Genomic DNA, 15,660 nt, shown 5'->3' with positions numbered 1-15,660 from the left:
TGTTGGAAGGGGGAAATGTGGCAGGAAACGCTGCACAACCAAGAGAGATGACCGCAGCCTTAACAGCATTGTGAAGAAGAGTCGCTTCCAGAATTTGGGGGAGCTTCAAAGACAGTGGACTGAAGCTGGAGTCCAGGTATCAAAAGTCACTGTTCACAGACGTGTCCGGGAAATGGGCTACAATAGCCGTATTCCCATGGTCAAGCCACTTCTGAACTCAAGACAACGGAAGAGGCGTCTGACTTGGGCTAAGGAAAAGAAGCACTGGACAGTTGCACAGTGGTCCAAAGTCCTCTTTTCAGACGAAAGCAAGTTTTGTATTTCATTTGGAAGTCAAGGCGCCAGAGTCTGGAGAAAGGCTGGAGAGGAGCAAAATCCAAGTTGCTTGAAATCCAGTGTGAAGTTCCCACAGTCAGCGATGGTTTGGGGAGCCATGTCAGCTGCTGGTGTTGGTCCACTGTGTTTCATCAAGCCCAGAGTAAATGCAGCTGTGTACCAAGAGATTTTAGAGCACTACATGCTTCCGTCTGCTGAAAAGCTCTATGGAGATGAGGAATTCATTTTCCAGCATGATCTGGCACCTGCCCACAGTGCCAAAACCACCAGTAACTGGTGTACTGACCATGGCATTACTGTCCTCGATTGGCCTGCAAATTCCCCTGACCTGAACCCCCTAGAGAATATGTGGGGTATTGTGAAGAAGAAGCTGAAAGACACCAGACCCAACAATGCTAATGAGCTAAAGGCCGCTATTGAAGCATCCTGGGCATCCATAACACCTCAGCAATGCCACAGGCTGATTGCCTCCATGCCACGCCGCATTGATGCAGTAATCCGTGCAAAAGGATTCCCAACCAAGTACTGAGTGCATTAATGGACATTTTCAAATGTTTGATTGTGTTTTGCTGTTATAAATCTTTTTTTTTTACTTGGTATGAGGAACTATTCTAATTTTTTGAGATAGGATTTTTGAGTTTTCTTAAGCTGTATGCCATAATCAGCAATATTAAAATAATAAAAGGCTTGCAATATTTCAGTTGATTTGAAATGAATCCAGAATGTATGACATTTTTGTTTTTTTAATTGCATTACAGAAAATAAAGAACTTTATCACAATATTCTAATTTTCTGAGACAGTCCTGTATATACATAGCTGTGTGAAAAGTCTAAGACATGGGTTACAGGTCTGAATAGATATGCATTCTCATATACGTGTATGTGCACAAGTATGTATTGCTCTATACTTCCTCGTCCGCAGCCAGCCAGCTCCACTCCTCACCAAATTCGTGACCTGCAAGAAACAGCAAACAGAACTTGTACTCAGTATCTGTGTACTGACAAATATATGTAGCCATGTAGCCTTTTTGTGACGTAGTGACACTTAGTGAACAAATGTATCCGTCATGAAGGATGACTTAAGTCTCAAAAGAGCCCTAAGGCCTACCTGCATAACTGTTAATTGAACTTAAAAGATATGCAGATGTTTGAAATTAAAACCATCAATATGAAAATCTTCAGCCAGGAAATAATCATAATCAAACCTTTTGTTTCAATCTGAGACAAAACAAGTTGCATAATAAACTCACAAAGTCAAGACGAAGCTCTCAGATATGATCTATGACTCAAGCATCAAGAAGAACTTCTAGCAGGTCAGGAAAACCTGTTTGACAGGAGATAATGGTAGCAGAGAATATAAAGAGACATTTATGAATTACCAATTGTCATTTTATAACACATATAGTATGTTTCTTCACATAAACCTTTAAACATAACCTTTAAACATACACATATTGCATTCCTCTCACCACATGAAATAAGCTCAGGAACCTAAAAGTGGCCCAGTGAATGATGGAGGAGACAAAGCAGGTCCTCAAAAGGGGACAGAGGGAAAACAACTTATTAGGCTGTCATATATAGGGTGGTCCACCTAAAAGAGACATGGAAACATTATTAAGTCTCTCATCATCACAAATCAAGTATGAATTCATATAACATTATAAGACACATGACATACTCAAAAAATCATAGACTTCTCAAAAAGTGGTGAAGTGGAGGCAGTAAGGGAGCAAATCCTTGAAAATGGACGGAGGGGGAACAACTCCTAAAGCTCTCACATGTCAAGTGGTCAACCTGAGAGGGAATCGGATACATTATTAAGTCTGAAAAATAAATAAAATGTTTTCCTCTGTCCTGCACCTAGAGTTGAAAACTTTTGGGATGTGCGTTTCTTTCAGAACTTTTTTAAAATGATGAAGTATGAATTTATACAACATTAAAAAATACATAATAAACTTACCAAATTCTAACAATGGTCCCAAATGAGAGAACAAGTCCACGTATAGAACAGAGGGAGAACGACTCCTCAAATATATCAGAACAACCTGTAATGGAGAATAATTGATAATTTAGTGTACATGATCACACCATTAAGGATCAACACATAAGCACAATACAACTTCTGAAAAGCATCATTAAAATGACAAATAATGAATTACTACATCCATAATGTGTGATGTGTGATAATAACAATCATATTAAATATTTCTCACCTTATCAGTGGACCAGCTTTTTAAGCAGCTCACTCTTCTCTGCAAGTCTGTCTATCACAGAGTCAGAGTCCAAGGACATGAGGATGTCTTTCTCTGTGGCCATCAACATAAATGCCTCCAATTTATCAGATGAGAGGGTGCTTCTGAGTCTCTTTTTAATAAACTTCAAAATTGAAAATGTGCGCTCACAAGCCACCTGTGTGAGGGATAATGTAAGCAGGTATTTATAAGCAAGGCCTAGGACAGGGTATGCATCTGTTAGCATGTTGAAACGGCGAAGTATCTGGTAGCAGCACAGAGGGCATTCTTTGCAGGAGCAACAGCTTATGGGAGTTATCTCAACCTCTTCTGTGTTGTCCTCCTCACCACCTGATCCATCTTCTACTGTTCTTGCTTTGTACTCTGCCAATGGGGATGCCTTCAGCCTGTTCCACTGGAGTGCAAAGCTTTTCAACTCGGCCTGCATATTTTCCTTGGTTGCTCTGCTGTCAAATCCTTGCAAGCACTTGCTTGAGTCTTGGAGGGCAGACTGGGGAAGAGCACTGGTGCAGAGCTGAGGGAAGTTTCTGGGATCCAGACATGCCAAGTCAGCATATAGATTTCCGTGTGTTAAAAAGCGCCTATGAATGGCTTCAATTGCTGTGTCCATGATCCGTTTATGCACATTCACCTCATAGGATTTTTCTGCATCATCCAGGGTCTCATCCTGAGCCATCTCTCCAGGCAAGACTTTCTTCATCCTCCTCCTCTTTTGTGGCAGTGTGGCCTCCACTTCAATGTCCGTGTCATCTCTCTCTTGGATTTCTGTGTTTGTCCAGTTGACAAATGTGTCTGCTGCTTTTTTTACAGATTCAAAATCTCTTCCCAAGCTTTTCAGCGTATCCTGTGTCGATGCCACCATTCTGTGAGCAGAGAGGATGTCCAATCCTGCCGTCTGAAGGTATTTAGACAATGGAGAGGTATGTTCAAATATGCGGAGGAAGATTTGAGCCGTCAAGATCGTCTCATACTTGAGCAATGACTCTGCATATCCTCTGGCAATGACACGGATACATGGTTTCACTGTTGCCTGTTTCTGTATAGCTGATAATGTCAACAGCACATCAACGTACAGAACCATCTTCCGGTTTTCCAAAGGAGCCAAACACCTTCTTCAGGGCCTCATGCTTGGCCCACCAGCGTGTCTCGCCAATAGGAGCAAGACGTCTACGTCTCTTGTTTCGGCCTGACTCTTCCCACACATTCATCCTTTTATATGACTCTTTGATGAATACCGCAATGCCATTGAGGAGCGCAAACAGGGACCCACTCTCAATAACAATCTGGGTTGTGTTTGCAAGCACCAGATTTAGTACATGTGCGTAGCACCATACATGCACCTGGTTTGGAGATTGTGCAGACAATAGTGAGGAGAATCCTTTGTATTGGCCTTGCATGTTTGATGCCCCATCAGTCGCATTTCCAATGCACATGGTCTTGCTGAGGCCCATTTTGTCCAGAACCTCTGACAGCATGTTGACAAAGGCCTGTCCAGTGGATGAACTGCACTTCAGCACTGCAACAAGCCTCTCATGAACAACATCAGTAACATACCTCATAATTATAGAGCATTGATCCTGAGAGGTGATGTCCTGTGTTGTTTCCAGCTGCACTGAAAACATTCCTGCTTTCTTGATATCACTGGAGATGTTTTCTTGAATCAGATGGTGAATTGCATCTATCACTGAGTTGACTGTGGTTTTGGAGAGTAAAGTTACAAGAGAACCTCTGCCTCTCGTGCCACCAGACAAATGCAACTTTTTGCTGTTCTCAATGCAGCTGTCCAGGTGCTCTTTTAAACAGAAATCATACTTCCCCAGTAGAAGTATGAGTTCCAAGAAATTACCATGATCAAATGTGTGGTCTTCCAGAGTATATGCTGCCTCATTTTCTGACCTCCTGTATGCAAGCCCCCTCTTCCCAAGAACCTTGATGATATCTATGATGCGCTCCAAAACCTGCCGTCTCTTTCTGACCTGCTCTCTGTGCGCCGACATCTGACTGCCACCAAACACACTGCTGATATCAGCACTGGTGGATTTCAAGAGATAAGCTTCAGCACAGTTTCTGTGTCCACTGCTTCTCTCATGCTCCTCTGTGCGCTGGTGTATATGCCTCCAATCTGACATTCCACTGATGAACAGACTGCTATCAGTTCTCTTACCGAATGCCATGCAGATGAAACAATACAGCATGTGACGCTCTGGACAGTACATCAGGCACCTTCTACTGGTGCCGTCTCTGCTACAGAACACTTTCTGCACCACTGGATTGCTACTTTTTTGCTGAGGATGGTAATTTAAAAATGACTGGAGATTTCTCTAATCAGGTTGTGAAAAAAAATCTGTTATTTGACTGGCACACTCATAGCTCTCAACAGCTGTTTCCCTCTCAGGTGATCCTGTCTTTGGGCTGACACACTCCTCACTCTCTCCAGCCTTTTCCCTCTCAGGTGATCCTGTCTTTGGGCATACATACTCCTCACTCTCTACAGCCTTTTCCCTCTCAGGTGGTGCAGTCTTTGGGCTGCCTGAATTGGTCTGGCTCTCTCCCTGAACTGACCAGCTGGACTTGCCCTGAACCTGTCTGGGCTGGACATAGGGAAAGCATTTATCATTGGATGGGGAAATAACTCAAAACCACAGAATAATGTACAAGATAAAAGATTAGTTCATATTGAACGAAACATTCGCGAGCGTAACAACACTAGTGGCTTTGCCATGTTTTCATTATGACACTTAGTGTTTTCCAATGCAAAAAAGTAAGATCTTTGTGACAAAACCTGAAAATGCTCAAGACAGCACTATACACAGCCATTTGAAAACTACAGTAAAAGTAACACATTTACACAGAAATTAAAGTTACACACAAATTATGAAATAGTTATCACCTCAGTAAACAATAAATGAATTGAAAGATTACAATACATTTAATGGCAAATATTGCAAATTAATCTAATTATTTCCTATAGGTTTACTTATATTTTGTGCTAAAATTCAAAGTATCTCATCTGTATTTACAATACAGCTTGATTCTGCAGCTTCATCTCTACTTACAGCTCGTTGGTCCATGTGAACGTTTACTGTTGCTATGGCTACAAGAAACCGCTGACGTTAGCAGCTCTTAGCTAGCCTAGCTAAATCCTCTGAACAATAAAAACCCATATCACAATTTGGCATATTTAAACAAAATCAATCACAACTACCAACATTCACAGCCCTTCAACTCTGGGCTAATATGTTGTCACAAGTAGGACTATGCAGTTAATTAGGTCACATCACATTCAATGTAAAAACATTTTCTACTTTTTTTTGGACATGTCTCAAAAATGTAGCCTAGCCAGCCCCAGGCTAACGTTACTTACCATGTATGCCTCCACTCGCTCGTCTCCCGGCGCAGCAGCACCTGCTGGGGCGGTGACCACGGCACCAAATAGGTCCGTCAATTTAGAATATTTAGCAGCCTCCACCTCCAGAGACTTCAGCTTTTTAAGTCGCAGTTTTTCAGCGACACCCGGGCGTTTCTTCTGCTTATCCATTTTCAGCTCAGCAACAGCCCGTCCCGCGACTCCCACCCATGCCATGAGGTCCCGCCCCACCCTGGTTTGTGTTGTGATTGACAGCACTGTCAGGGCTCTCTGAGCCTGTCAGCCCATGATTGATTGACAATGACAAACAATAGACCAATAATATGTGTCGATGCTGGCAACACACTGCTAGCCCTCTGTAGCCAATTGGCCGGCCCAATTGGAGGGAATTTAGAGGGGAAAAAAAGAAAAGGAAAAAAACATTGCGGACCGGCCCACATTGGGTCAACGGCATGCCGGGACGATGCCCGGTATGCCAGATGGCCAGTCCACCCCTGGTTGGAGAGCATCATAATATATGGTATCACTGCCTGGCAGAGGTGGGAAGTAGTGCAGTATAAATACTTTGTTACTGTACTGAGTACATTTTTCTGGTATCAATACTTTACTCCTCTACTTATTTTCTGACAACTTTATACTTTTACTTCTTACATTTTTAACACAAATACCTGTATTTTCAACTTCTTACATTTTCAAAACAGGCTTGTTACTTTAGTTTTAATCTGTGTTTGGTGGCGTGATCATTATTATTTAGAGTCATTGCGTGCCTATTGATTTTAACACAATCCGTGTATCCATCATTTCCTGGTCTTCTCTAAAGAAGAGGGACCAATGAAAACGTTTTCATTTTGACGTTGTTTAGCATCGAAACATTCATTAGCTCACAATGAGCTATATTCTATTAATATAAAGGGAGGTCAGGTACTCTTTAAAACAGTTGTCTTCATCAAATCTTCATTGAGCTCATGCTGACTTCCTTCTCTGTCTCTGGAAGTGTATGTGGTTTATTAAATGTCATGCGGGAACACATACGCTTATCGCTGCGCAGACAGGAAGTTGAGTAAGTCCTATAGGTTGCATTGTTTTCTCCGATTCCTTTGCATAACCCCTACATCAGTGGTTCTCAACTGGTGTTTTGAGGTGGGACGCAGATGTGTGAGTGAAGAAAAAATAAATGGAATTTGTTTTTCTTTCTTTTTTTATGTGGAAAAAAAGCCAGACTTTTATTTTGAAGGCCCGATGTTCTAACGCTGTGCATGCAGTAGGCGTTGGACTGGAAGTACCGGGGAACATAAACGGTTTTGAAAACTATAGGTTACTTACGTAACCCCAGTTCTCAGAGTAACATGAAGTGAGATGTCTCACTATGGGATGCGCTTCAACGCGTATGCAAACAGAAGCATCAATCTCATTACGCCAATCCTGATTGGCTGGTGATCTTGACGTCTACGTCAGGGAATCCACCCACCCTATCAGTAGCTTGCGCTACGACGCAGCTTCATTCAAAATAAGCACCTCTTCTCGCTTCGCCTTAGCAAGAAGGGCCGTCTGGTGAGACATCTCACTTCATGTTACTCTGAGAACTGGGGTTACGTAAGTAACCTATAGTTCTCATTCATAACACTCCGTTCGATGTCTCACTATGGGATATTGAAACTCCTGTACTGCTAGACATGCTTATCTCGAAAATCACCAAAACAACCAGAACTTAACAGGTAGAACCCTGTCTCAACACGGGAACCAGCACTGCGCAGGCCACACTTGGAGCAGAGACATCTAGCCTGTAAAAGCGGACAAAAGTGAGCGGTGAGGACCAGCTCGCCGCTGCACAAATGTCTTGGATGGAAACACCCTTGAACAAAGCCCAGGATGTAGCCAGTCCACAAGTAGAATGAGCACGCAGGCCCGTTGGTGCCTGCAAACCCTGACTCGTATAAGCCAGAGCAATTGCTTCCACAATCCAGTGGGAGAGCCGTTGCCTGGTAACAGGCTTGCCCTTATGAGGTTTAGCCCAGGATACAAAGAGTTGGTCATTGCATCGAAACTCTTTTGACCTGTCCATATAGGTGCGTAAAGCAAGGACTGGACACAGCAAATTCGGCCGCTGTTCCTCAGAGGAACACAGTGGCGGAGGAAATGCCTCAATGTCAATGGGGGTACATGAGCCAACCACCTTAGGTACAAAGGCAGGGTTGGGCTTCAGCAACACTCTCGTTTGCCCCGGGGCAAACAGAGTGCATGAAGGATGTACAGAGAGCGCATGAATGTCACTGACTCGCTTGGCAGATGCCAGAGCCAGTAACAACACTGTCTTCAGTGACAGGTGTTTCATGTCAGCTTCTTCCAGGGGTTCAAATGGAGGTTGAGTGAGCCCATCTAAAACCACTGCCAAGTCCCATAAGGGCACCAATGACCTGGAAAGAGGGAGGAGCCTGCTTGCCCCTTTCATAAAACGGCAGACCAAGGAATGTTGGCTAGCCGTCTTTCCCTCAAAGCCCACATGGCATGCAGCAATAGCAGCCAAGTACACTTTGATCGTAGAGAAAGCTCTGTGATTATCAATCAGGTCCTGTCGAAATGATAGAATCACCCCGACAGGACATTGAAAAGAGATGTGTCCCTTTTCAAGGCACCACTCCTCGAACACTCTCCACTTACAGTCCTAGAGGGACCTGGTGGAGGAAGCTCTTGCACTCTGAATAGTGTTTATCACCTTCTGAGGGAGTCCCACTGTATTCAGGTTATACCACTCACGGGCCAGGCCCATAGTGCCAAGCGCTCTGGGTGTGGGCGAAAAATCGTCCCCCCCGCCTGAGACAGTATGTCCCTGCGTAGCGGGAGCTGCCACGGCTGCCCGCACAGCAGCTGATATATCTCCGCCAGCCAGTACATTGCAGGCCAGTGTGGAGCTATTAGGATCAGTGTGTGGCATTGTTCTCTCACTCTGGCCAGAGTTGGGGGTATCAGAGCCAGGGGTGGGAAAGCGTACAGAAGGACCGGAGGCCAAACGTGCGCGAGCGCGTCCACGCCTAACGTTGCGTGTAAATCGCGCATTGAAAAGAACAGCTGATATTGAGCGTTTTCTTTTGATACGAACAGATCCACCGCGGCCCGGCCGTAACGCACCCACAGCTGACTCACAATTATTGGATGTAGAGTCCAGTCTGCATATAGTGGTGAACCTCTGGACAGCAGATCTGCCCCGAGGTTCATCACTCCTGGTACGTGCGTCGCTCTCAGAGAGAGGAGACGTCCGCAGCTCCACAAGATCAGTTTGCGTACCAGCATGTGTAACTCAAGAGAACGCAAACCCCCTTGACGGTTTATATACGATATTGTGGTCGTGTTGTCTGTCCTCACGAGGACATGATGTCCTCTGAGAAAAGGCATAAAGCGTTTCAGGGTGAGGAACACCGCTAAAAGCTCCAGATAATTTATGTGTGACCGCTGGAGGTCTCTGCTCCAGAGACCCCTCACACGTCAGCCTTCGTATATACCCCCCTAGCCCCTCAGACATGCGTCTGTGGTGACCACCTTCCGCGATAGGACAGCACCCATAGGCACGCCCCGTAATAGAAAAGTCGGGTGCAGCCAGTGGCGCAGTGCCATTACGCATTTCACAGTGACCATCCATGGCGCGCGGGGTCCAGTCGGAGGGCAGCTACCCAGCGCTGAAACTCCCTCATGTGTAAGCGTCCCAGTCGTACCACCAGGATGACTGACGCCATGAGCCCCAGTAAACGCAGACGTGATCTGAAGAGAACATATTTGCGTGTCTGGAAATGAGCGAGGCAAGCCCTGAAGGCTTTCACTCTCTCTGCTGACAGGCGGGCTGTGAAGGGCACCGAATTCAGGCGTAGGCCCAGGAAGAGTACAATCGAGGCTGGGGACAACATGCTATTTTCTGTGTTTATTACAAAACCCAGGTCGAGCAGGTGTTTTACGAGGACATTCGTCTGCGTAATAGCCTCTTGCTCCGACTGTACTAGAAGCAGCCAGTCGTCCAGATAAGTTGCCAAGCGAATACCCTGTTGTCTTAACGGGGCTATCGCGGCTTCCGTATACCGTACAGACACTCGTGGGCTGAGAGACAGACCGGGAAGTACTCTGTACTCGTAACAGACACCCTGAAAGGCGAACCTCAGATATTTCCTGTGTGGATAATATACTGGGATGTGGAAATACGCGTCTTTCAGGTCAACTGATGTGAACCAATCGTTTTGGCGCACGAGACGCAACAGAGATGTGTGAGTGAGCATTCTGAATTTGTATCTTTTGAGATATTTGTTCAGAGCACTCAAATCTAGTATAGGCCGAATTCCATTCCCTCCCCGTTTGGGAACGAGGAAATACTTGGAATAAAAGCCGCTCTGACTCTGTTCGGAGGGTATTATAGATATAGCCTTCTTTTCTAGTAGCGAGAGAATCTCTTGCTCCAGAATATGGGCCGACTATCCCCGGGCATGCGAATGCAGAATGCCCGAAAAGTCAGGGGGGGTGACAGCAAATTGGAGTCTGTAGCCCCGTGCTATTGTCTTGAAAACCCAAGCAGAATCTGTGAGCATCCCCCACTTTTCGCTTCTCAAAGCGAGTGGAGAAGTCACATCCCTATCGTCTGCCCTCTGTGTCTTTATTTGTTGTGTTATGGGGCCCTCTAGTGTCTGAACATGGTGGTACCCCAGGTTGACAACCCCGGTCGACACTGCGCATGCGCGTGGCGGTGATGCCTTCACAGCCCCGTCCATCGTCCGCCTTCTGAGAGAGGCAGCAGCCACTCTTAGAAGGGGGGTAGACGTCAGACTGTTTATTGTTTTTCTTTTCATTTTTATTGACTGCGCCCTTGGCTTTAAGCCTGGAAACGACAGTGGAAAATGATTTATTAAAAGACAATAGTGATGACATGTGTTTGTGTGACTTAAACAGGCAGCGGAGCTTGCTGTCTTTGATGTTAAGTCCATTTCCCTCACGGCGCGAACTTGAGGAGGACGTTCTGACATCACTCGAGGCGGCGGGAAGATGGGAGCATGGTTGCACCCCGGAAACACATGAGCATCCAACACTGGAACGTGTTCTGGAGCTGGAGAACAGGGAACTCCCAGCTCTTTTATCAAGGAGAGGAGAGGAGGCTGTCAGGCTTCCTTTTCTTCTTCCTCGCCTGGTGGCTGAAAGTCTGGTCCGGCTGTGCCTGAGTGGCTGCTGCCGGAACCGGAGATTTTCTTGGCCAGCTCGTCCTCGCCTCGTGTCTGGGCTGGAGACCCGGGGCGGGCTGTGACCTCTGCTGTTTCGGGACCTTGAAACGGGCAGGACGTGAGGCAGCCTGAGCGAAGGACTGCCACGGGGCCGTTGAAGGCGGCGGCTGGACCCTTCGGGGAAGACAAAGCTGGAGAGCCTCATCCTCCTTCTTTTTGGATTCCCACCGCTGCTTCATCGAAGCTAGAGCGGAGCCAAATATGCCCTCGGGAACAATAGGCATGTCCAAGACGTCCTCTTTTTCCCGGTCTGGAAGGTTCTTTAGGTTAAGCCACCTGGCTCTCTCCTGTACAACCATTATGCCCAGTGCTTTGCCCGTGGCTTGGACTGCACAGCGCTGCACACGGAAGCAAATGTCCATGATCGCTGCGATGTTTTCCCACACGGCAGGCTCAGGTTTGTTCGTCATGTCCTCGCAGAGCTCCGCCTGGTAGGCGGTCAGCAAAAAGGAGACGTTGAGCGCCCTGGCGGACAAAGCTGCGGCTTTATAGGCTCGTTCGGTCATTGCTGACTGGAAGCGGTCTGCCTTTGCCGATAGCGCGGGGTTCCTGCTCGGTGCCGAAGCCAGCCGCGGTTGGAGGTGGGCTGCCACCAGCGGCTCCATGGGCGGCATGCGGAACAGGCCGAGTTTCTCCATGCCGTCACAGTCCTAAGAGGAGGCACCCTGGATTGGGGCCTTGTTGTTGAAAGGACGGTCTCTCCACGAGACCGACACCTCGTCCAGCATCTCTGGAAAGACTGGGAGAAGTTGCCTCTTCATCCTTGCTGCTTGGGGAAAGTTCTTCCCCTCATAGCGAGACCTGGAAGTCTCCTTGGCCACTTCAGGCCAGGGGATGTCCAGCCTGGACGCAGCGCGTTGGCACACGGCCTGCAAGTCCATACTGAGGCAGGGCGAAGCTGGTGTGCTTTCACCCGGGGGAGCGTACATCGCCTCCGGCTTTGCAGCCTGAGCAGATGAAACGAAGATGTCATCTTTGTTCTCATCCGAGTCGGATATGAGGAACTCAGAGGTATCCTCTTCATCCTCCTCCATATAATCCAGCTCCAGGACATCCTCCGCGGGTGGAACCATGGTGAGGTCCAGTTGGGAGCCCCAGCTTGCCACAGCGCGGGGCTCCGCTCTCGCGGCTCTTGCCGCCACCGGGCCCCAGCCTGACATGGTGCGGGGCTCCGATTCCGCGGCTACCGCCGTTGTTGAGCCCCAACCTGACACAGCACAGGGCTCAATCTTCGCGGCAGTCGCCACCATGTCCCGATTGCCGGCCGGCAAATCAACGGACATGAGGGGGTCCTTTCCCGACAGGCTAGCTTGGCACGCTAGCCGTCGGCGGAGGCTCTTGGCGGTGAAGCGGGCACAATGCCCACATGAACCGGGGTTATTGATAGCTTCCTGGGCGTGTTTCAGCCCAAGGCAGGACGAGCAGACCTGGTGTGAGTCCTTGCTCAAAATCTTAAACCCGCAGCCGCAGAGCCGAGTCTCCCAGCCTCCGTCGCCTCCGGTGTGAGGGAGAGAAGGGTCCATCCTCGTTAGCCGGGGTGTCGGAGTGGAGGGACAAACTAGTAACAGGTATGTTACCGTTTGAAAGAAAAAATCTAAACCTTATCGTTATTCCGAAAGGAAAAACGGCGGGCAGATTTTTAAATATTAACTGGTGTTAATATCTTTTATCTCCGTCTCCTCCGGTGTGAGGGAGAGAAGAAGCAGTCCTCGCTCGCCGGGGTGTCGGCGTGGAGGGATAAACTAGTAACAGGTACGTTACCGTTAGAAGAAAAATCAAAACCTTACCGTTATTCCGAAAGAAAAAACGGCGTGGCAGATTTCAATATTAACCGGTGTGTTAATATTCAATTCAATCTTCTTGCAAAGCAAGGGTAGCCGGCAAGCGCCCGTCGACCAAAAGTTAGCTTGTGGTTCAGTCTGTGGACAGTTAAGCTAGCCCGGCTACTGATATTTTGAGATGTGCTACGAAGCGAGAAGAGGTGTTTGAATGACGCTGCGTCGTAGCGCAAGCTACTTATAGGTTGGGTGGATTCCCTGATGTAGACGTCAAGATCACCAACCAATCAGGATTGGCGTAATGAGATTGATGCTTCGGTTTGCATACGCGTTGAGGCGCATCCCATAGTGAGACATCGAACGGAGTGTTATGAATGAGAACTTCTGTCACGTAGTGATCATCTTCTCAATAAAACATCTTTGCTTAGGTTTTTTCGAGTCTTCTGGCCAATCAGAATCAAGATTGTTGCCGGAAGTCCCCACGGAGAAGAGAATAACTTTGCGGTATAACTATTCTTTATACATCCATGGGTACAACTTCGTATACAAATGAACACATAATGAAATATGACCCCCGGTTTGATGATTGACAGGTTCACAGAACAATGGGGGCTATCTACCCTTACCCACAATTTAAAGTAATTCACACAAACTCTTCTCTCTGTGTGGAGCAGCAAGCTGTCAGAACAATGTGAAAAACAAACAATGGCATAAAATATTATTAATATGTCGGGTAGTAATAGATTTATTTATTTTCTTCTCAGAGTGTACCAGAATGAGTAGTTAATATGTTAGTATCTCAAAAAATCTCCTGGGGGAGAATCCCCCCAGACCCCCCTTCTGGGGTGCATGGATCTCCTAATCAATAGTAGAGTGCTATCCATCAAACCTGCAATGCGGCAAGCTCTACATACGTGTGTGTGTGTGTGTGTGTGTGTGTGTGTGTGTGTGTGTGTGTGTGTGTGTGTGTGTGTGTGTGTGTGTGTGTGTGTGTGTGTGTGTGTGTGTGTGTGTGTGTGTGTGTGTGTGTGTGTGTGTGTGTGCGTGTGTGTGTGGGGGGAATGGGCTCAGTAAGTGGATGTGATTATCTGGGTGTTTCTCAATGTCCAGGAAGGCTGCTTCAGAGCCACTATTTCAAGCATACTACGTCATCAAGTGCCGCCGAAGGACTGTTCCAATGTCCAGCATACTTGGAATTCTACCGAGGCCGGGGTACTTTGTAGCGAGAAATTTCGAGGCTGCACATGCGTAGACTCCGCTGTCTTAAAATCCCAACAATGCTTTGCGCACGTACCAATTTCCCAATCTTTGGCGGAAATCACGCTCCATTTAAGGTGGGGCCTCGCATATGACGCACACCTGTTAGCCTGTTCCACCATTCTTCGTTTTCCGAGGCTAGGAAGGATTCTTGCCTCGCTTCTGAAGCAAGTGACTCAGAAGACATGTGCCACCAAGCAAGCATCCTCGACATTGAGAAACACCCACTGCCTGTCCGTGCTGCAAATCCAGTTGCAGAGAAGAGGGGAATAAATACTCTATCAGAGAGCCAGATAAAGAATTGCAGAGGGAGAGAGACCTTTTAATGCTTTATGTTGCACCAGCGGATCCAGCGGAAAACCTGGTTAAGTGAGGAGAGAATGGGCAAAACAAAAATAGTTTTGTGGGCTTTTATAGCAGCATGTAGCAAGCGATTTTCCAGTCGAAAAAGCAATTTTAATAAAATATTATGTGTCTGAATGCCATATCTCAAGAACGCCTCGAGGGAATATCTCAAGATGAAGGACACATTTCCAATTGGAATCAAACTATAAACAAATGTAGGTTCAAGGTCACAAAGCACGATTTTGGAGATAAATTAATTCATATGACACTTTTTTTCCAATAGTATAAAGAAATCTCTGCAGGCAGATCTCGGTGTCAATATTTTCAAGAAGCAGAACAATCTTGAAATATTGGAATTAAATTAACTAAATGAAATATGTTTATTTGCATCCATCTTATCCACAGCTGCCTCATTTTATGCCAACTGTAGTTCACCGTGTTGTTTTGCCCTTAAGACCCAGCCTGATCCTTCCTCCCTCAGAGGTTTGTTACAAATATATTTGTGTTTTTAAGATGCTTCAAGTTACTTCAAGTTACTAATAAATAGGGATGCACCGAATATTCGGCCACCGAAAATGGTTAAAAAGGCCCTTTCGGCTTTCGGCCGAATGTCAGAGAACAGGGTTACGTTGATCCTACTCCGCATATTTGTCCGGGTGTTTTGATTTCAAGTGGTGGAGTAATCCCGAAGTGGTGAATGTCTTTGCAGTTACACCCCCTCGAGAAATGTCAGCTGAACACGTTTTACAAATCGCAATCCGCGCCTCTTTCTCTGATATTTTGAAATATTTCCAAGCGGCAGACATGTTGGCTGTGAGCCAGCCGCGTTTTGATTACGTCATCACAACAACACGTTAGGTTACCAAATGTATAGGTCCATTCGTTGTTGTTGAAGGCCTGGCTGTTACAGTCTTTATTTACACTATTTTGTTGTAGGCCTACTGGCCTAGATGTTTATGCAGTTTTAAAGCACCTTGGCTTTGTTCTGAATGCACTTTGTTGTAGTTATCCTACAGAGAAAAGAAAATGCACTTGACTTGGAATTAATGTACTGTATGCATTCAAAAGTGCTGAAT

General features: G+C 46.5%; 2 protein-coding genes across 3 annotated transcripts in view; one reads left to right on the top strand and one right to left on the bottom strand.

The window, feature by feature from the left end:
* The window catches only part of klhdc8b (kelch domain containing 8B), a gene marked incomplete at its 3' end in the record, with an annotated part of 357,262 nt that overhangs the window by 327,987 nt on the left and 13,615 nt on the right, over window positions 1-15,660 (top strand). The window lies entirely within an intron of this gene.
* Window positions 1,158-4,625, bottom strand: LOC307037820 (uncharacterized protein). Of its 2 annotated transcripts, XM_079678967.1 has the most exons (6): window positions 2,550-4,625; window positions 2,297-2,381; window positions 2,015-2,130; window positions 1,806-1,927; window positions 1,587-1,660; window positions 1,158-1,291 (listed from the first exon to the last, which is right to left on the bottom strand). In XM_079678967.1, exon 1 carries the CDS (start codon window positions 3,667-3,669, stop codon window positions 2,554-2,556), a length of 1,116 nt encoding a protein of 371 aa, XP_079535093.1. In that variant the 5' UTR covers window positions 3,670-4,625; the 3' UTR covers window positions 1,158-1,291; window positions 1,587-1,660; window positions 1,806-1,927; window positions 2,015-2,130; window positions 2,297-2,381; window positions 2,550-2,553. The 2 variants fall into 2 exon arrangements, with proteins under 2 accessions (XP_079535093.1, XP_079535092.1); XM_079678966.1 differs by lacking the exon at window positions 2,015-2,130 and having other exon boundaries at window positions 1,158-1,927.

The sequence above is a fragment of the Notothenia rossii genome, assembly GCF_949606895.1.
Source record: "Notothenia rossii genome assembly, chromosome: 4".
NCBI classification, from domain to species: domain Eukaryota; kingdom Metazoa; phylum Chordata; class Actinopteri; order Perciformes; family Nototheniidae; genus Notothenia; species Notothenia rossii.
The sequence above is the reverse complement of the archived record's forward strand: the minus strand, read 5'-3'. Positions and strand labels throughout refer to the sequence as shown.